Here is a 24671-nt window from a genome sequence, read left to right on the forward strand (position 1 = left end):
TACACAGACCCTGCCATGAGTGGGTACAGTCAATCTTCCTTCTCTTTCATCCAAAGAGAATCTCAGCCGCTTATAAGGAAGACTATGCAGTAGGGAAAGAGATAACCACATTCTGGGTGATTGTTGGCTTTGAGCTGATGATAGCCCCAGAAGATCCAAAGTGCCTATAGTCTACCAGCCAGGGTGGGGATTTATGGAGGTATATTAGTCGACTCAAGCTGCTGTAACAAAATACTATAGACTGGGAGGCTTAAACAAAAAGAATTTGTTTCTCACAGTTCTGGAGTCCGGAAAGTCCAAGATCAAGGTGCCAGCCAACTCAGTTCCCCAGAGTTAACTCTCTTTTTTGTTTGCAAAAGGATGCCTCCTCAATGTGTCTTCACAAGGCAGAGAGAGAGAAGGAAGCAAGCTCTTGTATCTCTTCTTATAAGGTGCTAATCCCATTACAAGGGCCTCACCCTCATGACCTCATCAAACCTAATTATCTTTCAAAAATCCCATCTCCAAATACCATCACATTGAAGGATAGGCTGCAACATATGAATTGAGCAGGAAGGATGGGGGTCACAATTCAGTCCAAAGCAGAAGGTCAGGTGACAAGTGGTTTATTACCTGAATCTATATATAATAGATATAATCTACCATAGTGCACCATCTGGGAGATAATGTTTTTCATTGTCCTGGAAATATAGTAAATGCTGCCAACTAGCAACAGTATATGATGCTGCTTTTTTCTGGTCCACAGACCAAGAAGTGAAAGTAGAAGTTGCTCCTCTCTTTTATATGCATAAAAACCCACCTTTAAAAAAAGTGTTGCATCTCATCCTTGCAACTTTAAGCTCTGCTATTTTAGAATTCTTAGTTCCCAAGGGAACTATGTCTCTATTGAAGAACACAACAATGATTTTCTTGACTGCCACTAGGTCCTTGGCAATGAAGGGAGTTACTACCCTGACTGGGGTGATTGATCCTGACTATCAAGAGGAAATTGGATTGTTCCCATACGGCAGGGAAGGGAGGACTATGTCTGAAATCCAAAGGATTCTCTGAGCCACCTCCTAGAAATTGCCTAGTGGTAAAAGTTAGTAGATTGGAACAGTTCAATACAGGTCAGACCACTGGGGCCCTTCAGGGATAAAGATTTTGAATGATCTCACTAGGTAAAAAAACTCTCACCACTTGAAATGCTGGACAAACAGAGGAAATAAGGGTTTCCTAGTGGAAGAAGGAAATTATAAATACCAACTATAGCTTCATGACCAGTTGCAAATAAGGTGAATATCATGTAACCTATTAGATTTTATGTAGATATGTAGGTGTATTTGCTATTGAACTAGAAGAAGAGTGATCACTTAACAGTGGATACCTGCTGGGACTTTGGGTCTCCCATTTTGGTGAGAAAGTGAGTCCATTTACATTTGAATGAGGGATACTTACAAAAGCTTGGTATCATTGCTAGGTTGTCAAAGAGTAGAATATGATGGATGTTGCCTGGCACCTGGAACCTTTCCACCCCCTCTCTCTACACTACCCAGAATCTAAAAGGTTGGACCCTGGGGACTACTTCCCAGACTCCCTTAACAACTGGGTTCTGAATACAGTTTTGGCTCTGCCAGTGAAATGCACTGGCATGAGTTTAGAAGGCAGAAGAGGGGTGGGAGCCACCATCATCCCTCAGGCCATGGTGATGGCAGCTGATATACAGGCTTTGGTGGGCATGAGGTCAGACCCTGGAGCTGTGGGCAGGTGTGAAAGCAGCAGTAGTTTCCTGATCTTTGAGGGGACCGCGACTCTGATGGCAAATCCGGCAGTTTCTGGTGGCCTCTACCCACCTTTTTCTTCTCCAGCCCTTCCAATGGTTTTTGCAAGCACATGACAGCCTAAAGTAAATCCTTTCTACTTGAAACAGCCAATGTACTTTGTATTCCTAACTAAACCCTGCATAATGCATCCTAAATCTTATCTCCTAGGAATAAACACTGAACATTTTGTATATATGGCCTTCTAAAAAATGTTATTCATGAATATTTTAAACAAATTGGATCATATAACACACGTAGTTTTGTTACATGTGCTTCTTCACTTAACTGTCTTATGAGTGGCTTTTTTAAATGCTCATCTTACTTGGGGAGTTTATAATGGGATGGGGAAAATGGAAAAATACATCAGCAGCTCACTTTGGATCTGAAGTGGAGTGGGGGGCCATGTCTAAATAAATTAAACATGAAATCTTTTGTTTCCCAAGGAGACTTTTTTTTTATTCCCCAAATGCTACTCTCATAAAAACATCACATCAACCTTTCACTGCCAGCTCTCATGAGTAGTCCACATTTTCTGCTACATTTCTCATTTGTTCGTTAGCTCACTGCTGGCTTGCTTCTGACCTAACAGTTTGCCGAACCTCCTTTAGCTATGGGCTGAATCGTGTCCCCACCAAAATTCATACATTGAAGGCCTAACCCTCCATGTGATGGTATTTAGAGATGGGGCCTTTGGGAGATAATTCAGTTTAGATGAGGTCACGAGGATGGGACCTGCATAGTGGGATTAGCGGGCAACCTTATAAGAAGAGACGCTAGAGAACGCACACTCGTGCACACTCTCCCCCTCCTGCCATGTGAGGACACAGTGAGAAGTCAGCCATCAACAAGCCAACAAGAGAGCCCTTACTAGACACTGGCAATGCTGGCACTCTGATCTTGGACGTCTAGCCTCCAGAACTGTAAGAAAATAAATTCCTGGTGTTTCAGCCACACGGTCTAACCTGTGGTAACCTGAGCTAAGATACTTCTTTTGAAAATCACCAATGGCTTCTTAACTGAAAAACCCAGTGGCTTTTTCTTGTTACTGGTCCTTTTCTCCAGCATTTGACCCTAAATCCTCTTTCCTTCCTGGTGTGCTCTTCTGGAACCTCTTGGACCCTGTGGGTCCTGAATCTTCTCTTCTGTCCCTGAGATCCATCCTCAGCCTCAGCTCACCGTGGGCTACCTCTCCCACACCTTTCCCCTGGAATGACCACAGTGGGGAGAGCCCTGACCCCTCCTATCTGTGTCTCTTCAGCATTGGCACTTAACCCTTCTGCTTCCTTGTCCGCAAAATGCTCCTCATTTGGTGAGTGAGATACTCTCTGAAGCCTCCGTCTACGCTAACATAATCCAGTCTCTAAGATCTCAGCCCTGCACCACAAACCTGGCCTTTCTCCTGATCTTTCAGCCCATCCTTTGACCTATGTGCTGTGTCTATCTAGCTTCATGTTGCTGCATCTCAAACACAGTGTAAACAAAACTTCTTTTTCTCCTGGGAAAACATGTTGTTTGATTAATTTCTGGCCTAAAAGGTAAAATATAATGAAATAAAAATAAAATCCAGAAAAATAAGATAGATATGTCTCTCTTCGTCTTTCTACGGGGCATATATTAAACTGTTGTTTATCATTTAGTTCTTGAATGTAGATCCTATATCATTAGATATTTTTTAAAACTGGTACTCATTGTTGACAAGGATAGATTATTATATACATAAGAGAGCATTTCAAAATCCCATTTGTTCAGTTATTCACCAAAGATTCATGGATGAGTCTGAGCTTCAGCTGTGTAGTATGGAAAAATAAGAGGTAGAATTGAAGAAATATTCAGGACTTCACTTATCACTTATTTCCTGCTATAGGTCCTTTAAGAGTATGAAAAGGAATATATTTCTTCCTTATATCTAAAAACCTTTGTTCTTTAAAAGAATGGTGGCCATTTCAGGGCAAGTCTGCCTTTAATTGTAAGAGAAACAGAATGTGGTTCAAAAAAACCACTAGGGGTTAGCTGGATGTAGTTAACTGACATTGGCCAATACAGGCGGATGTCCATCTGGATCTTGTTCACCAATCACTTCAACCCAGTGACAAGGCATGAATATAGACCCCAAAATAAAATAGATATGGGAATTGGTAATGAAGTAATATTTTTTTTTATCAAATGCTGCTGATTCCACAGTACTTCAGCTTGAGGTCTGGAAAGCATGATAAGAATTATACTTGAATTGACTTTTCCCCATTTCTGATTAGATCATTTCACCCATTGACAATAAGGAGAAGGAATCTTTAAAAATAAACAGCAAAAAAATTTTTTTTTCTTTAGGTTATCATATTAAAGTATTGTTTCATTGGTACTAAACTTAGGAATTAGGCTCTGCTGCTAACTAGCTGCATTTTCTTGAGTAAATTGTTTAGCCTCTCAAAGCTTCAGTTGTCTTATTTATAAAATGAAGAAATTGATCCTGGCTTAGGTGTTCCCTAAGATCCCTTCCAATCTGCAACCCGTGACTTTTCTGCTACTGCTACTTACCTGGGTATGTGTACAGTGTAATGCCTGCCTCCTCAGGATGGGTTCTGTTCTGTTTTGTTGTTTAACTAGTAGCAAGCATTAATCACTGCAACTATAAATAGAGCAACTGCAAAGCACTTCACAAATGCTTTTTTATTGAATGAAATAATGTGCATTTAGAATCCTATGAGACGATTATGTTCCAAAGAGAAGCACCTGAGAGCTTTATAATTCTGTAATGATGAAACTACCACAGTAGTGTGTAATTATCAGTGTTTATCATTTCATCAAAGCTTATGGTTTTTGTAGGGGGTTTTTGGCTTAAAATGATCACTTCTTGGACCTTTTCATGTTTTCTTCCTTTTTATCACCACACTAACAGTTGGTATTCTTTTGGGAGGCATTTCTTCCTTCCCCCACAGAAGTAAGTTATCACTTGCCAAGAGTTACTATACACAACAGAAGGAAGCAAACAATAAAGTCACTTTAAGATTCCAATGCTATGTCATTAGCTAGAGACCATTACCAGCTTGCTGACTTACTGCTGCACCCAACAGCCCTTTACCCACCCCTTCTCTATGCACTTTTTTTATAAAGTTCATCCTAATAATCTCGAGAGGTAATTCCTTACAAAGCAGAAGATTTGACAGGCACTGTATGTTTTAGAACCTGCCAAGCCAGGAGGGTTTAAGGTGGCTTTTAAAGATTTTTCAACTGCCATTTATATTAGAGATACAGTAGCAACATTTATCTGACTTTCTTGGCTGTAAAACAGTCTCAGCCAAGCTGAAGCTGATTACATTGGCCATGCAACAAAGGTAATCTGTTCATCATACACAAAATCTGCTGTTAACAGAAATCAGAATTTTAAGTGGTGATTGAAAGGAGAGCTGATATATCAGTACACAATTACTCTCTAGACCAAAAAGGCAACTCTTAAGAGTATTTTTTAATTTTTTTATATTCTAACCCTATTTATTGTCAACTTTGTGAGTATGTAATAGTTAACATTTCTAAAACATTAATCTATATTTATTTATTTATTTATTTGCATTCACTCCCTTTCTATTTCATATTTTGCATGTCCGGAAGGCTTTATGTCTGTTTAAAGTTCACCCAGATATGGGTGTCTTTTATTAAAAATACCTTATAAACCAGAGGCTCAGCTGAATCCCTTCCCTAGGAGGATGTTGGTTTCTTGAGAGAACCAAGAACTCTGAAGAGTTCTTCACATTTCTCTAATTTATAGATGTCTTTCCAACTTAAAATGGCAGCTGCCAAGTTCCAGGGATCACCATTCACCATGTTAGTCTACCCAAAACTCAAGACAGTAGACTTTCTGCTTGCATGCACACACACATCAAAAACTTAAATCAAATGCCAGGCTGAGAGGATTTCTTCTCTTCCTTTCTTCCAGCTTTCTTCGCAGACACCCTCCCACTGGGATTGAGCAGACACCTGTGGGCTTTCTAACCTCATAATTAAATCCCCTGACAATTTTCTTTTCTGACTCACTTGCAAAATAAATGCTTCCAAGAGGGTTAATTTTGCTCTCTCTATGCCTCTGTCCAGTGTGTGTAGTGATGATGGTGGCGTTAGGCAGAAGGAAGTACACATGTGCTTTGAGCTACATACTACAATTTTAAGTTTTCTGAGCTTGCTCATAACTAATTCAGAGACCAGAATGTTGAGGGCCCGTGTGAAGGCCTGAGAGGGGTGGATGTTCTTATGCAAATGAAACGTAGCTGCATTTAAATGTTATCTTCCTGTTGCAATTGCAAATAGAAGGAAATAGACCCTTGAGAGACATCCTCTCATTCACTGTTTCCACTTTTCCCCTTATCCCATTCTCTTTTCCTATTCTCTAACTCCATCTACTCTCTTTGGGGAAATTATGCATGGTATTTTTTAGACATGCTAATCCTTATACCTCTCAAAGCATCCATTTTGTTCTGCACAAATCGGTACTGGCTTTTCAGTAGCTCCAGCCTCAACACCTTTTCATGTCTTCTTCCAAGACGAAAGCCCACCAGCGGTAACTTCCAGGCAATGGGACATGCTTTTTCTGTTCACCAGACTCTTGATTATTTTGTTCACTGTAGCATCAGTGATTGTAGTCTTAGTTCTTTTTCACCTGGGAATTTGAGGGAATGAAGTCTTTGAAGGGGAAAAGTTGCTGGTTGGCTGGTAGATGAATCTGTGTGGGTATGTACGTGGACACAGAAATAGCCCTTCAGTTTCACACTGACCAGAGACTGATCGTCTATTTGGGCTGAAGGAATCCTGGTCCAAGAAGCTGGGGGAACCTCTCTGAATGTCTTTTTTCTTGTCTTTAAAGGACATATTTTCTAGAGATTTGTCTTACATCTCTGTAAGTGGTGGCTGACTCTCCTTTTTTCTCAGGGAGGAAGATGAGTACTCAGAACTACGATCAGAACTCAGCCAGAGTCAACAAGAGGTCAATGAGGACTCTCGAAGCATGGACCAAGACCAGACCTCTGTCTCCATCCCTGAAAACCAGTCCACCATGGTCACTGCTGACATGGGTGAGTCTGCCTGCCATTACCACAAAGCCAGAGGCTGGTTTCTGTAATAGGAATTTATAGAAACGTGAGGCAGCCTGAATTAAAATTTAATTAGTCAGGGAGTTTGGTGAAGGCACATCCATTTCAGTCCCTTACATGCTACTTTGTTAGTCAAAACAAAACTGAAGAGCCAAATTAGCTTTCTGCCCTGATGTTTATGATCCAAACATATGTCACCTTTATTTGAAAATTCCAGAAGTAGGGAGCAAGTTAAAAAGGCGATTGCAGTGTTGTTCTGAGTTACATGGAATCAGAACTACGATGGCAGGAATGGAAAGGATGGAATGAAGTGGTGACCCGTTGCAGTGGAAGAACCAATAGATGTTAGCAGCCAATGGGTAAAGAGGAGTCCAAAATGACTCTAACATGTTGATCCTGAGTGACTAAGAGAATGATGATATTCCTTTGTAAGGGAGTTTGGTTGAGAAATGAGTTGGGAAATAGATATGTTTGAGGTTGTAGAGAACTCTCCATGTGGAAATATTTGATACAGTATGTTCGTGTGGTATGTTTTTAAACCGCAGGTCATGACCCATTAGTGGGTCTTGAAATTATGTGAAAAATAAAATAGTTTTTAAATGAAATCAAATAGGAAAGAAAATAGAATGACAGTATTATTTCATGGAAATTATTTGTTACGTGTGTATATGCAATAAGTTGCCAAATGAAGTGTTCCAACTGTGGGTTGCAGTCAAAAGTTGCAAAACCACCGGTCTACGTGGAGTTGCCTAACTGGCTCTCTGGAGAGATTGAGGTTGAGGATAAAAGCTTTGAAGTTATGAAGTGAGGATCCCTGTGGTAAAAGATGTGGAGTCGAAAGAGGGAGGAGCACCATATCTTAGGAAATGTTCACACGTAGGAGAGAAATGGAAGAAGAACCAGAAGGAAGAGTACATATAGTGTAATTTTCATAAAACTTAAAATTTCGTTGAGGAGACAGACTTGAATCAAATATTACAGATTCATGTTGAATTATAAACCTATATGAGTGCTATAGCAGTAAGCACCATGGTGAAGACATGAGAGTATGTCAAAGGAATTTGATTCAGTTTTGGATTTCCAAGATAGCTTCCTCTGAGAACTGACATATGAGCTGAGATCTTGAGGATAAGTAGGAATTAAGCAGGTAAAAGAGGAGATGGCATTCGGGGAAGCTGGGGACAGATGCATTCAAGGATCATTGTTTATGGAGAACACAGAGGTATGAGATGTAGGCTGGAGAGGTAGGCAGGAGCCGGTGACACAAGGTCTTATAGACCACGTTAGAAGAGTTTGGCCATTATTCAAGGGGCCACAAGTAGCCACTGAAAGATGTTAATAATGGGGCTGAGGAAGAGCATGAGAGGATCAGATTTTCATTTTGAATCAGTCACTCTCTAGTGAGGAGAAAGATTCAATGGATCAAGAGTGAATGGGGAGGCCAGCTAGGAAACTACTGAAAGACTCTAAGTGGGCAAAATTATTGCTAGGATTAGGGTGGTGGCAGTTGAGATGCAGAAAAAGCAGATGGGTGTAAAAAAGATATAAAATTGGCAAAATCTGCTGAAATACTGGAAATAGGGTAAAGGAGGAGGTAAGGTGTCCTATAAGTTTCTGGATGGCATGATGGCTGGATAGCAGGGCCAGTCGCCAATATGAGAACATAGGAAAAAGAACCAGATGGTTTTACTTTGAATTTTGTTTTTGTTTTGTTTGTGGGGAGAGCAGGGTGGGGCGGAGATTATGTGTTTTGTTTGAGCATAAGTTTGAGATGTCTGGAGATATCTGGGTGGCAAAAGGGGGGTGTGGGCTGAAGAAAAGCAGCTGGGAGACATCAGGTTGTGTGCAGATAGTTATTGAAGCAATGGAAGTCGATGCCTTCAGTGAGAAGTGCAGAGAGAGCTGGAGACTAAGCCTTGGAGGCCACCAGCTGATGAGGAGACCCAGCAGGAGCTTGCGGCAGGGATGTGCCTCTCATTATTTTGGTCTCAATTTAAATGCACCTCTTTCAAAAGCATCTCATGAGAACTAGTACATGCAAGTCCTTGTGCTGATTCTGCACTGCCCCCCTTCGATTCCTTTCTATATATGTCACACTGAAATTTTGCATGATGTATTTGTATTTCTTTGATTGACTGACTCTCCCACTAAACTCCACTGAGCAGAAGCATGTTTATTTTATCTACTTGTGGAACTCCAAGGCCCACCACTGGGCCTGGCACCATAGTATATATTCAGAGATACTTGTTTCACTGAAGGAGTCAAGCAGTCAACCAATCCATCGACCAGTCAATAAGCCAAAGTTGTAGGAAGGAAATGCAGAGAATGATGTCCAGAAGCCAGCAGGGGCAGAGAAGGCTCTAATAGGAAAGAAGGGGTTAGCAGGCTGGATTGCTACTAAAACCAAATGGATTTAGCTACATCAAGATCACTGAGAACTAATGCCAAATGAGCCAGACAGAAACCAGTTGAGGAGTGGGGACACCTCCCCAGACCCAGGGCCTTTGCTTTGGGCTAAAACTGCCTCCCTGAAACCTGAACCCAGACCCCAGGCCTGGCTATGGGCACAAGTCTACATGCTAAGTTATACCAGCCTCATAATCTCTAACCCTGGGGGCCCCAAGCTTCTGGATTCTGTCTCCAGCCTTCGGCAGACAGACAAATACAAGCAGCCAAGAAATTCCTTATGACTATAAAGAGGCACTCCTACATGGATCCCTCCATTTATTTCCTTGAAATTATATTTTGTGAAATTAAGTGACCTATACTCCAACAAAGTTTCTTAAATAAAGTTGGGAAATGAAGGGATAACCCCACTTAAATGTGCTGGGCATCTTTACTGTGAGACTTCTTGGGGCTGTTGACAGAGCACCTGTAGCCCAGGGTCCCCATTTCCTCTCCATCCGTTCCCTTATTAAAAAAAATATGAATTCATTACATTTGGCAGTAGTATCTTTCCCAATGAGACTGAGCTCCTGGAGGGAAGGAACCCTGTCTGCCCAGTGCCTGTACCTGTTCTCTGCCCACACGGGAGGCCTTCATTCATTTGTTCGACAAACTCACAGGGTCCTGTGCTAGAGATTGGGGATGTAAGACACGAAATCTGCCATCAGATCTCTGTAGTCCCATGCTCAAATCCCTAATGCCTAGAATGACATCCCAACTCCTTACGATGGCCTACAGGGCCCCCCAGAACCTGACATCTGCATCCTCAGACCTCATCCTCCCCAACTCTCCCTGTTTTTCCTCCAGCTCTGTCCACAGTGGCCTCCCCCCGAAACCTTACCAGCTTCTCTTGCCTTGGGGCCTCTGCATTCACTGTACTTTCTGCCTGTTGTGCTCTTTTCTGCAATCCACCCTGACTTCCCTCTGCAGTCGGGCAGCAACTTCTCATCAGAGGCTGTCCCTGACCCCTCTCGGAGTATGACAGCATTCACCCACTCTCACGCTTGCAGCTTATACTCTTCTCTGCTTCATTTGTCTTCATAGCACCTAGCGCTACCTGTTGATGTCATGCGTTTGCATTTATTTAGTTCCATATTACCAGTCTTTATCAGTCTTATGCTAGAATGCAGGCTCCAAGCGGGCAGGGACTTGGGCTGTCCTGTTGACTAACGTAACAGTACCCACATGTAGGAGGCATTCAATTATTCTAGTAGCAGTGAACACCACCTTAGATCTCACAGTTTTTTGGATGACACAGATAGGTAAACAGGGAATGATGAGCAGTGGGATAAGGACCACAACAGGAGGTGTACAGGAGCCCCTTGTGACACCCTCAGATGGAAGCATCGGAGAACAAGTCCCATTTAAGGTATATTTAAGCTGAGAGACAAGCAGGAGCAATGCAAGCAAAGAGAAGGCCAGGAGAAGAGTGCCGCGGGCACAGGGCCCACACCTGCCAGGACCCCAAGGAGGGCAGGCACTGGGGACAGCAAGGAGGAGGAGCTCGTTAAGGCTGCAGCGAAGTGTTGTCCCTGTGTGTGTTCATCGGAACTGGACGTCTGCTTCTTTTATCCCTTTGCCATTTTCCAATTAAGTTGCTTCAATAGGGATAAAAAAAAGCTTCCATATATAAACACCATTATAGAAAATCATTAAAAAGCAGTCATTTCATTCTGGTTGCTGTATTTGCAAACCTGCATTAGCAACCCAGAGGTTTCCTTGAGCTGGATTTTATATGCAAAGTTTGCTGCAGTTTATTTGCTGATCGCTATTTAAGATAACGGGAGTCAGTCAGTCCAACCTGTTCCTTCATTAAAAAAGCACTTTTCTTTTGTTTTAAAACCCTACCCATCAGAGCCAAGGCTGCCCCTTCAGTAAGCTGGCTCCTGGGCTCTGTCCTCAGTGCCTGGAGAAATGAGATGGCACTTTAGAAAGTACTCTGACTTATCTAAGCAGTCCTATAAAGGAGAACGGTCCTGGCAAGGTCACATTGCATCTTAAAATAAATCGTCTTACCTCTGTTCAAACCTAGCCACACAATTATTAGGAAAATAAAGGTAATTAAATAGACAAAGACAAAGGTTGGAACTGTGGCTTGAGATTGTTATACTCTCAATTTAGCCAAGAGTTCTAATTCAAAGAGAGGCTGAGTGTAATAGCTAACGTGCTGTGCTCACTTTGTTGTCCAGCATTTGCATACATTTTTATGTTTAATCCTCCACCTTGAAGGAGGCCCTGTAAGTCTCCACATCTGTAAAATTGAGATAACAGAGTTCAGAGAGGGTAAGTCACTTGCCCGAGGCTGCACAGCTAAGCAGTTTTTTGTTGTTGCTGCTGCTGCCCCTGTTTCTGTAGATGGCTTCGCTTTGACACGCCTCCACGTTAACAGTGAACAGTGCCAGTGGCTGGTGTGCTGTGCTTACTGCAATCCTTTGAGGTCTAGCGCCGATGGGGGAATTTAGGGAGCAGCTGTGTGATCACAGCACCTGGCTAATAGCAGAGTGTTTGTTGTTAATCGAGACTTTGCAGATCTCCATCTTAGAAACAACATTCGTAGACCAAATGATTCTGGGTGTCGCACTGAAGCAGAGCACAGATGTGTGCACATGGGCTCGTCGCATCATGCATGTTAGCATGTGTGCGGTGTACTCTCTAGCAGACGGTTTTCTTAACTCTGTTAATGGAACAGCGAAGCTTGTCTGGAGCAATTGTTTGTAAAACAAACAAAACCCCTGCTCTGATGGACCTCTGCTCAGCCTGTGATGGGTTCCGCTCCCATATTTTGAGGTCTCTTCTGATGTTAGGTGAGAAATTCTTATTTTTCTGGAATTTAGCAATCCTAAACTATTATACGCTTAGGGATGAAAGAAAGCACGTGATACCTTGCTCACTGGTGTGATGATTTAGATAGCGATTTCCTCCTTGTGAGTAGTTTTTGGAGGACAACCAAGGAAGAATTTACACATGAAACTTGGCTCTTTGGCATGGCTATGACTATGAAATATGTTTAACGTTAAAGCCAGATTTTTTCTGGCTTATTGACCGATGAGGTTTCATGGCTTCAGGAAAAATGTTCCAAAGTGTCAAGCAGCCACTCCCAGTGGGGAAGAGGGGGAGTCAGGGGAGGAAAAAGTGGCCCTGCCTCCTCCAAAAATAATTTCTGCAGACTTGGATAGGAGTGCTTACAAAGGCAAGGCAGTCTGTCTGGAGAAAACTTGCTTTTTTTCAGGAACGAGGTGGCAAGGTGGTCAGTCATCCCCCAGCAAAGAATTTTTAAATAAGAATCAGATTGTTTGTAAATCTGTGTGCTGATTCTGAAACTTTGAGGAACCAGTCCACAGGTTAGAAAGGTTAGATGGGACAGAATAAAGCACCTTGGCTAGTTGATAGAATAGGCCTAGTTTTCTCTTCTTATTTAGTTAGGCGATTTAATTTCTCCCAAGAGGTTCATGATGTTGGTCATTTCTGAGAACCAAGCCCAGGGAAGTCTTAGACGTTTCTAACATTGACTCACCGGAGGGCTCTCTGAGTGACTGTGTGCTTTCTCCCAGAGATCTGAGCACGGTCAGGTAAGACCTGTCTGCAAATGTTAGCAGGGCCAGGTGACTGAGGAGTGCACCTAAAATCATTCAGAACTTTCCTTGGAGCATAGACGGACTTGAGAGCCGGAAAGGTCATGGTTCCACTTCGCTTTGTGTTACTTTGGAATATTTCCCTCAGTTCTCTTCGGTAATGTCCAGCCCCCCAGAGAGCTGGGATAGCAATGGAAAGCTGTGTTGATCTACCACGTATTCAAAATGATCTCCCATAATCACTGGCGTTCATGAACTCCTTTTCTACTATAAAAAGCAGACCATGTCCCCACAGGTCGGATTGGTTCGTGGTTGTTTGAAACTAATGACATATTTTTCCTTAAGACCAGCATTATAGAGAGCGTGAGCTTCTGAGACAAGCCTCTAAAAGCCTATGTTGTCTGTAATGGAAACAAGGTATGGGACCTCACGGCAGCCATCCTTGTGAGCAGTGCTCCTGTGAGAGATTTTATAGACCACGTTTGGTTTCAAGTAGCACATCTTCTCCCCTCGCCTGGTGGCTTGGAAATTCTCCCACTCCAGCCACAGTGAGAGGCATGGGGCCTGGGACTGGTACTGCTGGCCTACTGTGTGCTGGTACTGTTTGGTCTTGAGGGCTGGATGGAGCTTGCCTATAAAGGGGCTTTTGAGCTGAGATGGCTGATCCAGACTCTGAGACAGGCCCAATGAGCTTCAGGGAGAGTGGTCTGAGGTGAGGCCCGGACTTGGGCAGGGGCCAATGCTGGAGGCACAGTGAGGAGGGCCGGAGTCCATCCTCTAAATGCACCTCGAAATATTTCTTCGGGATAACTTCTCAGAGGTACAGGCACAGAATGATCTTTAAGGCTTTCTGTAGATGTTGCCAAATTGCTCCCCATCTTTACCACAAAGGTTTCCTCACATCCTCTGCAATGCTGGTTATTTTCTTATTCTTAAAGCTGTGTCAATCGGGTGATTAGTAGTCAATAAGTAAAATGATTGTATGTGAAATTGAACTTTTCTACAAACGTGCTGTTGGAGCCTTGTTCTCTAGAAGCCGCGCCAGAACTTTTATACCACAGAGGCCAGTGGGGGTGGGAATCCTGTGGGGTGCTGGGGCAGCTTAGGGGGAGGCATTCTGAAGGGGCGTCAGGGCAGCTGGGTTTCGCAGTTGCTGGAGGACATTTTTATTGCAGCTGAGGTCAGCTTATCTTTCTTACACCTTCACAATATTTAAGACAAAGTTATTGTTGTAGAGAAACTGTCAAAACTACAAAGTGATAACAGCAAAAATGAAAACAAATCTCAGGTTGGTAAGATTTGGCTAAAATAGAACCTCATTTTCTTTGGGAAAGACACACAGAAGAGGCTCTTCCTCCTGGTGAAGTCGGGTCCTACCTGGTAGGGCAGGGTGGCAGCTGACCGCTCGCTCTTCTTGGGACACTTACTCCATCATTTTTGCCTGTGTTTCCGGGGAGAAATTGGATGTGGCAGTGACACTTTCAGGAGAGCCTTCCTGTTCGCATAGCTGCATTGAGGAATCAATCATCATAGTGGTGGTCCCCACGTTAAATCTAGATGGGAGACTGTATATACATGCTATGTCACACCTCCTTGCCTTGAATGTTGAAGTATTTGTTTTCCCCTCAACTTTTTATCTTGAACAATGCCAAACTTACATAAAAGATCAAATGAACCACCCTAAACCCTTTGCCTAGATTCACCACTTGTTAACATTTTACCACATTTGATTTTGTGCATGCACAATTTTTTTTTTCCTGAGCCATTCGAAAGTCAGCTGCAGACATTGTGATGCTCTACCCTAAATATATCAGCGTGACCCTCTTAAGAGCAGGGACCTTCTCTTGTATAACCAAAGCACCTTTTTCACACTGAGCATTTTCACCCAGATATAACGTTATATATAGTCTGTATTCAGATTTCCCCAAATGTCCCAGAATCAAATCAAGGCTCATACGTTCTGTTTAGTTACCATACCTCTTTACTCCTCTTTAACCTAGAACAGGTCCCCCACTTTCATTGTATTTCATAACATTGACATTTTTGAGGAGGCCAGCTTAGTAGTTTTACAGAAGTTCCCTCAGTCTGGATTATCTGATTGTTTTCCTATTATTAGGAAATCTAATCTATTATTAGATTTGAGGTTAACATTTTTTACAATAATATACATGGGTGATGATGTGTCCTCACCACCGTGTTGCAGTAAGAGGTTCATGTGTCCGTTTGTTTGTTACTGATGACATTGAGGTGCCTTTGAACTATTACGACATCGTTCTTACCCTCTTGTCTTCAGTAGCCTCATGCACTGTGTACGTCTCTCAGGGGTGGCCTCCTTGGGTACTCTCTTCCTCCTTTCCTCTCAGACCCTTCCATCTTCTTGCACTCAGACCCAGAAGTCAACTATTCTATTTTCTACATTGTTTTGTTCAGTTTTTGCTTATTTTTCACTGGAGTTAGGGCCTTGATACATGCAAAGTGGAGAAGACTGCTAAAAAGAAAACAACAGCCCCCCTGGTTTTGGCCATAGAACCACAGTAGCCTCTGAGCTGCTACACGCCCAGGGTATCACATCTGCCTCTTAGCAGGACATCTGTATCGATGCTGAACAAATCTATAGCTCTTTCTTCCACCTCAGTCACTTCACAAGGCATGAGACGAGATGTGGGGGTTGTGTCTGCTCTCAGAAGGCAGTGAGGGTGATGGTTATAGCTTGACCTGCTGCTTCTCACACAGATAAGGCTTTAGGACAGTTCATAGCAGACCTACAGCCACTTCTATTTCTCAGGCTGGCTAAATGGCTAAAAATTCACTGTGCCTAATATGTCTAACTTCAGTGTAAGAGACTCCACCTCGAAGATCCCCCTTAATTGAAAGCCTTTTTGCAGAGTGTGGTGTACTACGTGATATGTCTTAGATTTGATGATACTCGATCAATGAGCAAGCTAACAAAAGCTTGATACTTTTAAAAGTTGATTTATAGAAAGTCTTTTATATCTTTTACATGCTCAACTCATGTGGCCTTTATTGAGCACTACTCCACGCCAGCATTATGTGTCTGGGAACACATGGACAGTCACTACTCCCCAAGGCTGGGCTTAGTAAGGTCAATGTGTCAGTTAACAAGTAATTACGGGGTTTGTGATACCTCAAGGAAAAAGGTAAATATGAGACTGTAGGTAATCAGGGAAGGCTTCCTGGAGAAAGGACTTCAGGGCAAGGTTTTAAAAAGAGACAAAATGAAGAAGAAAACGAGGGGCTTCCAAACTAGGCAGATGCATGACCACTAGCTGTGAAATAAATGCCGAGCTCTAGAGTATGTAAAATTTGAAGCTAGGACCATATTTTGGGGCAGATTAACTGAGTAAAGTCATGCTTCATAGAATCAGGTGGAGTAGGGAGGGTTTCTAATATCTAGACTATTTAGCTATATTTTTATTTGGGTTAGGGGTTTCATGGTGGGGGGAGGGTCAAAAAACCAGGCAGCCTTTAATATCTGATATATAGCTTATTGTGTGCAACTCTGGGGCTAGGCTTAGGTGATCCAGAGGGAAAAAGGAGAAAACCAGCCTACCAGTATGTTTAATGGAGCAAGAATGCTGGTTAGGCTTAATTTTTATAGCCATGAATGTCTTCTTACTTCCTTCCAGATTTTCGAAGTACTTGGGTCTTCCCTCAAACAACAACAGAAAAACCTAAGGCTCTGGGTTCTCAACAGAAAAATATCATCTAGCTGTCTTTTTTCCAGCTCTTCAAAAGTCTAACTGGGAAAAGTTACATTTAGAAAGGACAGCAAAGGAGGACTATAGACTCTGACAGAGGCAGGCAGAGAACAGCGGTGAGGGAAGTGGGCAGAGCCGCGGATCGCCAGGGCCATGCTGAGGCCAGGGAGGCCGGGTGCTGACCACTCCACAGATTGTTGTTATATGAGGAGCTGAGCCCAGTGTGTCCAGACCTCCTAATTTTACCAGAATAGTCATAAATTTCAATGGCTTTTAAATGTTGGCAATTAATTCGAAAAGTGTTTTAAAAAAAAAAGGGGGGTGGGGAGGCTGTGCCAGATAGGGAACCCTGCCGTACGAACAAAACACTTCAGCTGCAGGTGGCTCGTTTTCCTCTCCTCGAAGGGAGATGTCTGTTTCATTTATTCTTCTGTGTCCTCTGTTTCATCTTACAGCAAATTAGACAACTAGAAGGGAGAATGCCAAGATTGATAAGCTTAGTCCTTTACATTGTACTTTAATGGTCTACAGCTTACTTTTAATTGAAGGTTGGTATAAGAAAGAAGCATATGAAATCTGCATATGTGTGAAACTGGCTGAGGAGACTAACAGTCACAGTGGGTCGTGCCACGTGTGAAGTCTCATGTACCTAAATTATTCTAGCATCTGTTGCTAAAAACACATTCTTTCCCTTGTGAGACTGGAATGCTTCCTCCATTCTAATAGGAGATAATACATTTTTGCTCTGGCTGCCAGGAAGCTCAGGGCTAAGTGGAAGAGTCAGCCCAGCTGCTATTTGCTTTTGTTTGCTATCTCGGCCTTTCTCTGGTGTTTTCCCCTTTTTGCTTATTTGCTATATGCTACCTCAGATTCTTCTTTGGAAAGATATTAAGAACCTCTGTTAGAAGACTGTATTTGATGCAGATGGCCTCCTCTTTGGCACATGGACATGGAACTGAGCTGTTACCATTCCTACGAAAAGCGTGGCACAACCTGAGGTGCTGCATCCTGTCTGCCTCGGCGTCACCCTTCACACTGGCGTCCATGGCGAATGTGCAGTTCAGTGGCCATAGTACATTCACAGAGTTTTGCAACTGGCTCCATTAAGCAATATTGCCCCGCTCCCCCAACCCCTGCAACCTCTATTCTACCTTCTGTCTCTATGAATTTGCCTACTCTTGATATCTCATATAAGCGGAATCATCCAATGTTTGTCCTTTTGTGACTGGTTTATTTCATTAGCTTAATGTCTTCAATATTCATTCATGTTGTAGCACATGTCTGCCTTCTTTTTTAGAGTGAATAATATTCCATTGTATGTATATATGCCACAGTTTGTTTATCCATCCATCGATGGACATTGGATTATTTCCACCTTTCAGTTATTGCAAATAATGTTGTTATAAACATGGGTGTTCAGTTCTACTTTCAATTCTTTTGAGTATATACCCAGAAGTGGGATTGCTGGATCACATGGTAGTACTATTTTTAATTTTTGAGGAAGCACCATTCTGTCTTTCACAGTGGTTACACCACTGTACATTCCCACCACCAAGGAACAAGGATTCTAATTTCTCCACAGCCCCACCAATGCTTGGGTGTAAGGTCATATCTCATTATGGTTTTGATTTGTAAATGAGGCACCTTTTGTTCCTTCTGGAACACACTAGGTCCCTTGTCTAAGCTTATATCACTCCTCTGGTCCCTTAGCTCACACCTCTTTTGTAGAGACTCTCAACAGTCTGAGTCTTAATGTTGATGTTCCAGTCCTCTAGCAGGTACCAGACTAAGCAGGGCATTGTAGGCCAAGGGAAGGAATTGAGAATGTATTCTAAGTCTATATTTAAAAGAATATGCCACAGACTCTGAAAGATAATTCCACCTTGTACTGAGCAACATTGATGCTAGGGGTGAATGGTGAGTGACTGGTGCTGTATGACAGCTCTTAGACAGGGGTCCCAGAATATCTGCTCCTGCTAGCTTATCCACTTTGTCCTCCTGTGAGGCTCCAAACAGGGAACAATAACAAAGGAACGCCAACTATCATCTGACCTTTAGTGGGGCTCATATAAAACCACAGTGCGGAGCTCTGTGAATAACAGGCTGGAATGTGTGGGGCTCATCTTTCAACCTGTGTTTTATACACTTGGCTTCCTAAGACTAAAGAAAGCATTTATAGCCCTCCTTGGTTTGAAGAGAAGATGCTTATTAGCTGTTTACAATCTGTATGTTAATTTAAATACCCTCCTCAGTCTTCCTGATTCTCTACTCTGTACTTGCATCATATTCTCTGTGGTTACTTTCCCCAGGATGATGGTGGACAGCTGAGGGACTGTGTTATTTGCCTTGTAAAACTCTGAGCCTCTCAGAGTTGAGGAGAATCTTTTATTTATTTTTGTATACTACTACCAGCCTGAAACCAGGCTCAGCAACTGTTTGCTTAAATAATGAGAAAAATACTGGTCGGATCCCTATACCTTCCTGCTGTGCCCTGTGGCCCAGCATCCTAAGGATACAACCTGGTTCCACCTCTCGAGTCTCACCGTGGGAGCTCATCAGCAGACATGTCCAAAGTGATCACTGGGTGAGGGGCAGCTATACTAGAGAAGTCCATATGGAATGACCAAACAGAGGCCTCTTTCTTCCTCATCCTATTTATAGGAACTTAAAAATGCAAGTAATTCAGGAATGTGTGTTAACTCCAGTTTGGAGTTCCAGAAAACCCTGTACTTCAAAATAAATGATCAAAGAAAATTCTCAGTTATTACCCTGGAATTAAGTGTGTTCTGAAAACAGTTCCACTGACATCTTTGGTCACTGACGAGTGCCGCTCCTGGCTCTGACCCTCCTTGCCTTGAGTTGGCAGTAGGTACCAGCCCTCCACCTCCAGAGGGCCTTCTGCAATGAGGAGTGTCCTTTGGCTGTTAGCAGCTCAGGACGTGACCCATAACAAGGACAGAAAACATAAGGTTGTTGTAGAACATGATGCTGTTTGATAGTCTGTGTTCTTAGTCTTTCTGTCTCTTAAATATATAATGATGTGATATTTATATTTGTTCACTTAAAAATAATTTTCGATTGCCTACCATATTCTGTGTTGGAGATACACTGGTGAGGAACATCAAGTCCCTTCTTTCATGGAGCTTACATTTTAGTACAGAAGAGATATTAACACAAGTCAGATTAGATAGTGATAATTGCCATGAAAAAGATAGAATAATAGGGCAGGGACTATGCGGGGAGAAGAGATGGAACCCCCATGCTTTAGATAGAGAAGAGCTTAGTGAAGAGGTGGCATTTTGAGCTGAGAACTGAATGATAAGCGGAGATTTGGGTGGAAGGCAGTTTCTGCAGAGGAAATGGCAAGGAAAAGGAAGCCTTGGGCCAGGCAAGAGACTGGCATGTTCTGGGGATGGAGAGAGGCCAGGAGGGTGAACAGAGCATAGTGAATAAGGGGAAAGTGGACAGATGAGGCAAGGACAAGACCAGTGAGTCTCACCGTGACAGCACAAGAAAATCATCTGAGGAACTTTAAAAAATTCCCAGTGCCCAAGCCCCACCCCCAAAGACTGCGATTTGATTGGTCTGCAGTGTGGCCTGGACATGGGTATTTTATAAAAGCTCCCCAGGGAATCACATGGTGCAGCCTGGGTTGAGGACACCACCAGTCTTGATAATGCAGAATCTTACAGACTCTGGTAAGGAGTTTGGACTTCAGTTGAATGACATTGGGATGACATTAGATTGTTCGGACTGGGGGGCAGGGTGGGTAACAGGATCTGATGTATGTCCATAAGAGGCTCACTTTGGGTAGAGATGGCTCAGCTGAAATGATGGTGGTTTGGACTATTGTGGTGTCAGCAGAGATTGTAAGTAGTAGTCACCTTGGGGATAAGTTTTGGAGGTTACAGTCGCAGATGGATTGGGTTAGGATATGAAACAAAAGGAAATCAAGGTTGCCTAAATAAGAGTTGACCTGAGTAACTGCGTGGATGGTAGCGACATTCACCAAGATAGGAGAGAAACAGATATGAGAAGTATACATTGGAATGAAAGCCTCAGGTTTGTTTCTCTCTAGATTTAGGTAATTTATAGGCAACCAAATAAAGTTGATCAGAATATCCTGATACATCTTGTTCTTATAGTTCTGAGTTTTCTGGAAATCTTCCAGAGGAAAGCACCAAAAGCAATGGACCAGTTTAGTACATGGATCCTGTGGTGAGAGGGAAGGAGGAGCGCAGAAGGGAAACTGAGAATATTGAGCCTCTTTCATGCAGGAATCAGGCTGGGCACAGGAGAAGAATGTGCTTCGAAAGATTGCATATAGTTAACACCTGTCTTGCTATAAGATTGGCAGTTGCTGATACATACAGTCCAGAATAACAGGTGGTTATTTGTATCTGACTTTAAGAGGATTTTTTTTTTCCCTCACAAAATTATCTTCTAAGATATGTCTAGCTCACATTAAGATTGTAATTAATTTTCCATCCAGACCATACCCTGGATGTCCAGCAATTAAAAGTAACCCAGATTTTTAAGTCAGAATCAAGTTATTAGAATTGCTTACAAAACATCTACATGGAGAATAATGTGGAATTTGTTGGAAAGGTACATTTTTCCCCTGTTGGAAGAAGTGTATTAAATTGCAATAGTAGAGCGTGTTAATTGGTTATATCAGGAAAAAAGTCCTAACTATAATCTCATTGAGAACAAGGAATGTCTCTTACACAGTTTCTATTTTTAAAAATGCTTAGTATTTCTGCTAACTCTGGGGCTTTTTGTTTTGATTGTTTAGTAAAGTTATGAGATCTTTGCTGACTCTCTTTCTGGAGTCAGTGCTTATCTGAATGGCTAAGCAAGAAGGCTGACCAGAAGGCTTCAGAAGTCCCAACAGCCCCTTCCAGGACATTCTTTGTTCTTGTTAAGGAAACTCAAGATGTGGCTGTCTTTGAATGAAAGACAAGAGAATTCAGCATGTCATAGCTATCTAGAAAAGGACCATGGTCTTAAACTCCTTAATAAAGATTTTACATTGGCTCCAAGCCTCAGAGGAATGTCAGCAGCCTGTGACATTAGGCTGCATTGCGTTGAACTTTAAAATTCCACCTCTATTGCCGTTCTGGTTTACCGGAATGAGTTTTTCACGGTAAGCAAAAAGAAGAGCATTCGTTGCCCTCCCGCCTGCTTAACTCATTTCGTCCACATTCGCCCGCAGATAACTGCAGTGACCTGAACTCAGAACTGCAGAGGGTGCTGACAGGGCTGGAGAATGTCGTCTGCTGCAGAAAGAAGAGCAGCTGCAGCCTCTCAGTGGCCGAGGTGGACAGGCACATCGAGCAGCTCACCACAGCCAGCGAGCACTGTGACTTGGCTATCAAGGTAAACCCTCCCCACCGTCTGTCTGGCGTCTTGAGCTCACACGGGAGAAATGATCAGATCCCTGTCTTCTGAAATGTGGTTTTCTCAAGTAACCGTTAGGAATGAGTGTTTCCAAGAAAGCCATACTTATAGCTTGGGCCACCAGATAGAAGCAGGATCCCGGTCAAATTTTGCTGGGCTGAAATTCATTAGAAAAAGTTATTATGTCAACAGTCAAGATCACTGACTTTGCAGAAAAAAAAAAAAAGACAATTTTCTTGCAAACTCTTAGACTGATAGTATTGAACCACATCATTTTAGTGTGATTCATCATATAGCCCAAAGATTAACTTGGAAGTTTTATTAAAGCTTTAAGGCCTCAAAAATATTATTTCAGGAGTTATCACTTCACGTTGCTAGCAAGGGGGCACGTTCTGGGCCTGAGTGAGTCATGTGTCCTGAGCACATTGGTGCTAGGTCCACGCCTTTCACCTGCATTCACTTTACCTCTTAAGGAGGACCAGGAGAGAGGAATTTGCTGCAGATGCACAAACTCATCACGAGCAGTGGGAATGTCAAATTCTGTTGATCCCAGGCCTCTAGAATCTTGCTATTACTTCACCATAACTTAGTGACCTCAGCATAGCGATTCAATCTGAAAAGTCTGGGAAGAGCCTATATAAAAGGAGAATGTGACATGTTACTTAAGAAATGACTTAAGACTCTAGGCCCAAGTTTCTATCAACAGGAATCCTAGGCTGCATCCAAGAGCTGTGGTATCTTAAGGTAAACCATGATGCGTGGTTATAATACAACTGGTTTTCCATCTTTTTTTATCTCAATTATTAATATATCATTGATGTGTTTTGGGGAAGCAACTACTGGTGTTTCTGTCTCTGGAGGCTCCCAGGCTCTATATTTTATTTTAATGTCAACTTGGATACTATCTCAGCTTTGAGAGGGAAGAGGCCAAGGGCTTCTGCCAACCAGCAAGGGACGGAACGGGGCCTGGAGCAGGGCCTCAGATTTGAGAAGGAGAAAGCACAACATGGGGAGAGTGGCAGCAAGATAGGGGTAACTGTCATCACGGGACCAATGCGAGCATCCGCAAGGGATACATTCTTATGTTTTTTGTTTTCGAGACCCGTTTCTCAGCACGTCTCTTCACTGCCTTCTACCCCTACGTGGTAATTCTGTCTCCTATCTCCATGTCGTTTGGCTTATGCTTCCTTTTCCAAAGGACAAATGTGAATTAACAGTTTCTGAAAGCAAGCAGAATTTGTTCTTCCTTTTTTTTTTAATTTTATGCACGTTTCTTCTCCATTAATACTGTGTTTTAAATGGATTTTTAAAAACTCTCCAAGTACTATTACGATTCTGCTCTTGTTAGTTCATAGCTGTCTTATTAATTAACTAAATCCCTGCTGCCTTAGACAACTCCACAGTGCGCTTCTTCTTTTCTGTGTCACTGAGGTTTATTTTTGTCTTTCACACCTTGGGACTGAACCTCATTCACATCCTCCGAATTCTGATGTGACACTGGAAGCTGAAAATGGTGCTATGACCCATCATTTTGCTGAGCTGAAACACGGGAGACTATAACTTAGGAAACTGCAAGTTAGATTTTGTATCCAGTTCGCAACTTCACACTTGCGTGATCAGGATCACTAACTGGCTTGCTGGTCTGGTTGTGTGTTGTACCAAGTCTGCAAGGTGGACGAAGGAGATAAACATTTGTGTGGACATGGCAGTTAGCCTCACAAGTAGACTGAAACACCAGCAAGGGACTAACTGTGCTTTTCTTACTCTGGGGACTGCCGGGTAATACAGATTAGGACCCATGCAAGCAACAGAGCCTCATCTGAAAACAGAAGATGATTTAGGGGTGTCACTAGTCGTGATTATGGTTTGCCGTGAAATGGCTGTAGAACCCAGTCCTCTGTGGACACTCACTCTTGTCCAGCCTGTTTTCTTTCCCTCTCCTTTCTCCCAGGTCACTCACTTGGCTTGTCTTTGTGACTGTGTCTTCTAGACAGTTGAGGAGATTGAGGGGGTACTCGGCCGGGACCTGTATCCCAACCTGGCTGAGGAGCGGTCTCGTTGGGAGAAGGAGCTGGCTGGCTTGAGGGAAGAGAATGAGAGCCTGACCGCGATGCTGTGCAGCAAAGAGGAGGAGCTGAACAGGACCAAGGCCGCGGTGCACGCCATCCGGGAGGAGCGGGACCGGCTCCGAAGGAGGGTGAGCATTCCATGCCCAGCGAGCCTGGGCCTTGCCTCCAGGCTGTGGGGCTGGGAGAAGCTGCCTTGTGGAGCCAAGGGCTGCCCCAGGGATCCAGAGGCATTTATAGTCTTCGGGATTGCCATCCCCTTCTGGGTATGAAGTCATTCTTGAAAGGAAAAGTAATTTGAAAGTGCTGAGGTGTGGAGGTAAGAAATTTTTTTAAATGCCATTCTCCAGGATCACAAATCTAAGAGGATGGTAAAATTACATGAGCACGGTGATTCTCAGATCATTCTCCAGGGTGTACAAGTCTTCCCTAAGCTCAATTAAAATGTTCTTCTTATAAAATAAGCTAAGGAAATTTTATAATTTGCAAAAATGTACAGAATTTTTCTCTTAACAGTTTCTTCTATAAAATCGTCTTTAAATTCATAGCACCTATCTCACTTATCTATATGAATCAAATGAAATGTCACTTC

At 42.8% G+C, this 24671-nt stretch overlaps 1 protein-coding gene across 6 annotated transcripts in view; it reads left to right on the plus strand.

Annotated features, from left to right (window-relative positions):
* Window positions 1–24671, plus strand: part of MCC (MCC regulator of WNT signaling pathway) — a 377378-nt gene that overhangs the window by 284176 nt on the left and 68531 nt on the right. For all 6 annotated transcript variants that reach the window (XM_016147258.2, XM_016147249.2, XM_016147267.2 and 3 more), the window contains 3 exons: window positions 6717–6859; window positions 21829–21992; window positions 24004–24210. In XM_016147258.2, the coding sequence (XP_016002744.2) occupies window positions 6717–6859; window positions 21829–21992; window positions 24004–24210 (514 nt within the window). The remainder of the gene's footprint in view (window positions 1–6716; window positions 6860–21828; window positions 21993–24003; window positions 24211–24671) is intronic.

Source organism: Rousettus aegyptiacus, unplaced genomic scaffold (genome assembly GCF_014176215.1).
Source record: "Rousettus aegyptiacus isolate mRouAeg1 unplaced genomic scaffold, mRouAeg1.p scaffold_m13_p_8, whole genome shotgun sequence".
Classification (NCBI taxonomy): domain Eukaryota; kingdom Metazoa; phylum Chordata; class Mammalia; order Chiroptera; family Pteropodidae; genus Rousettus; species Rousettus aegyptiacus.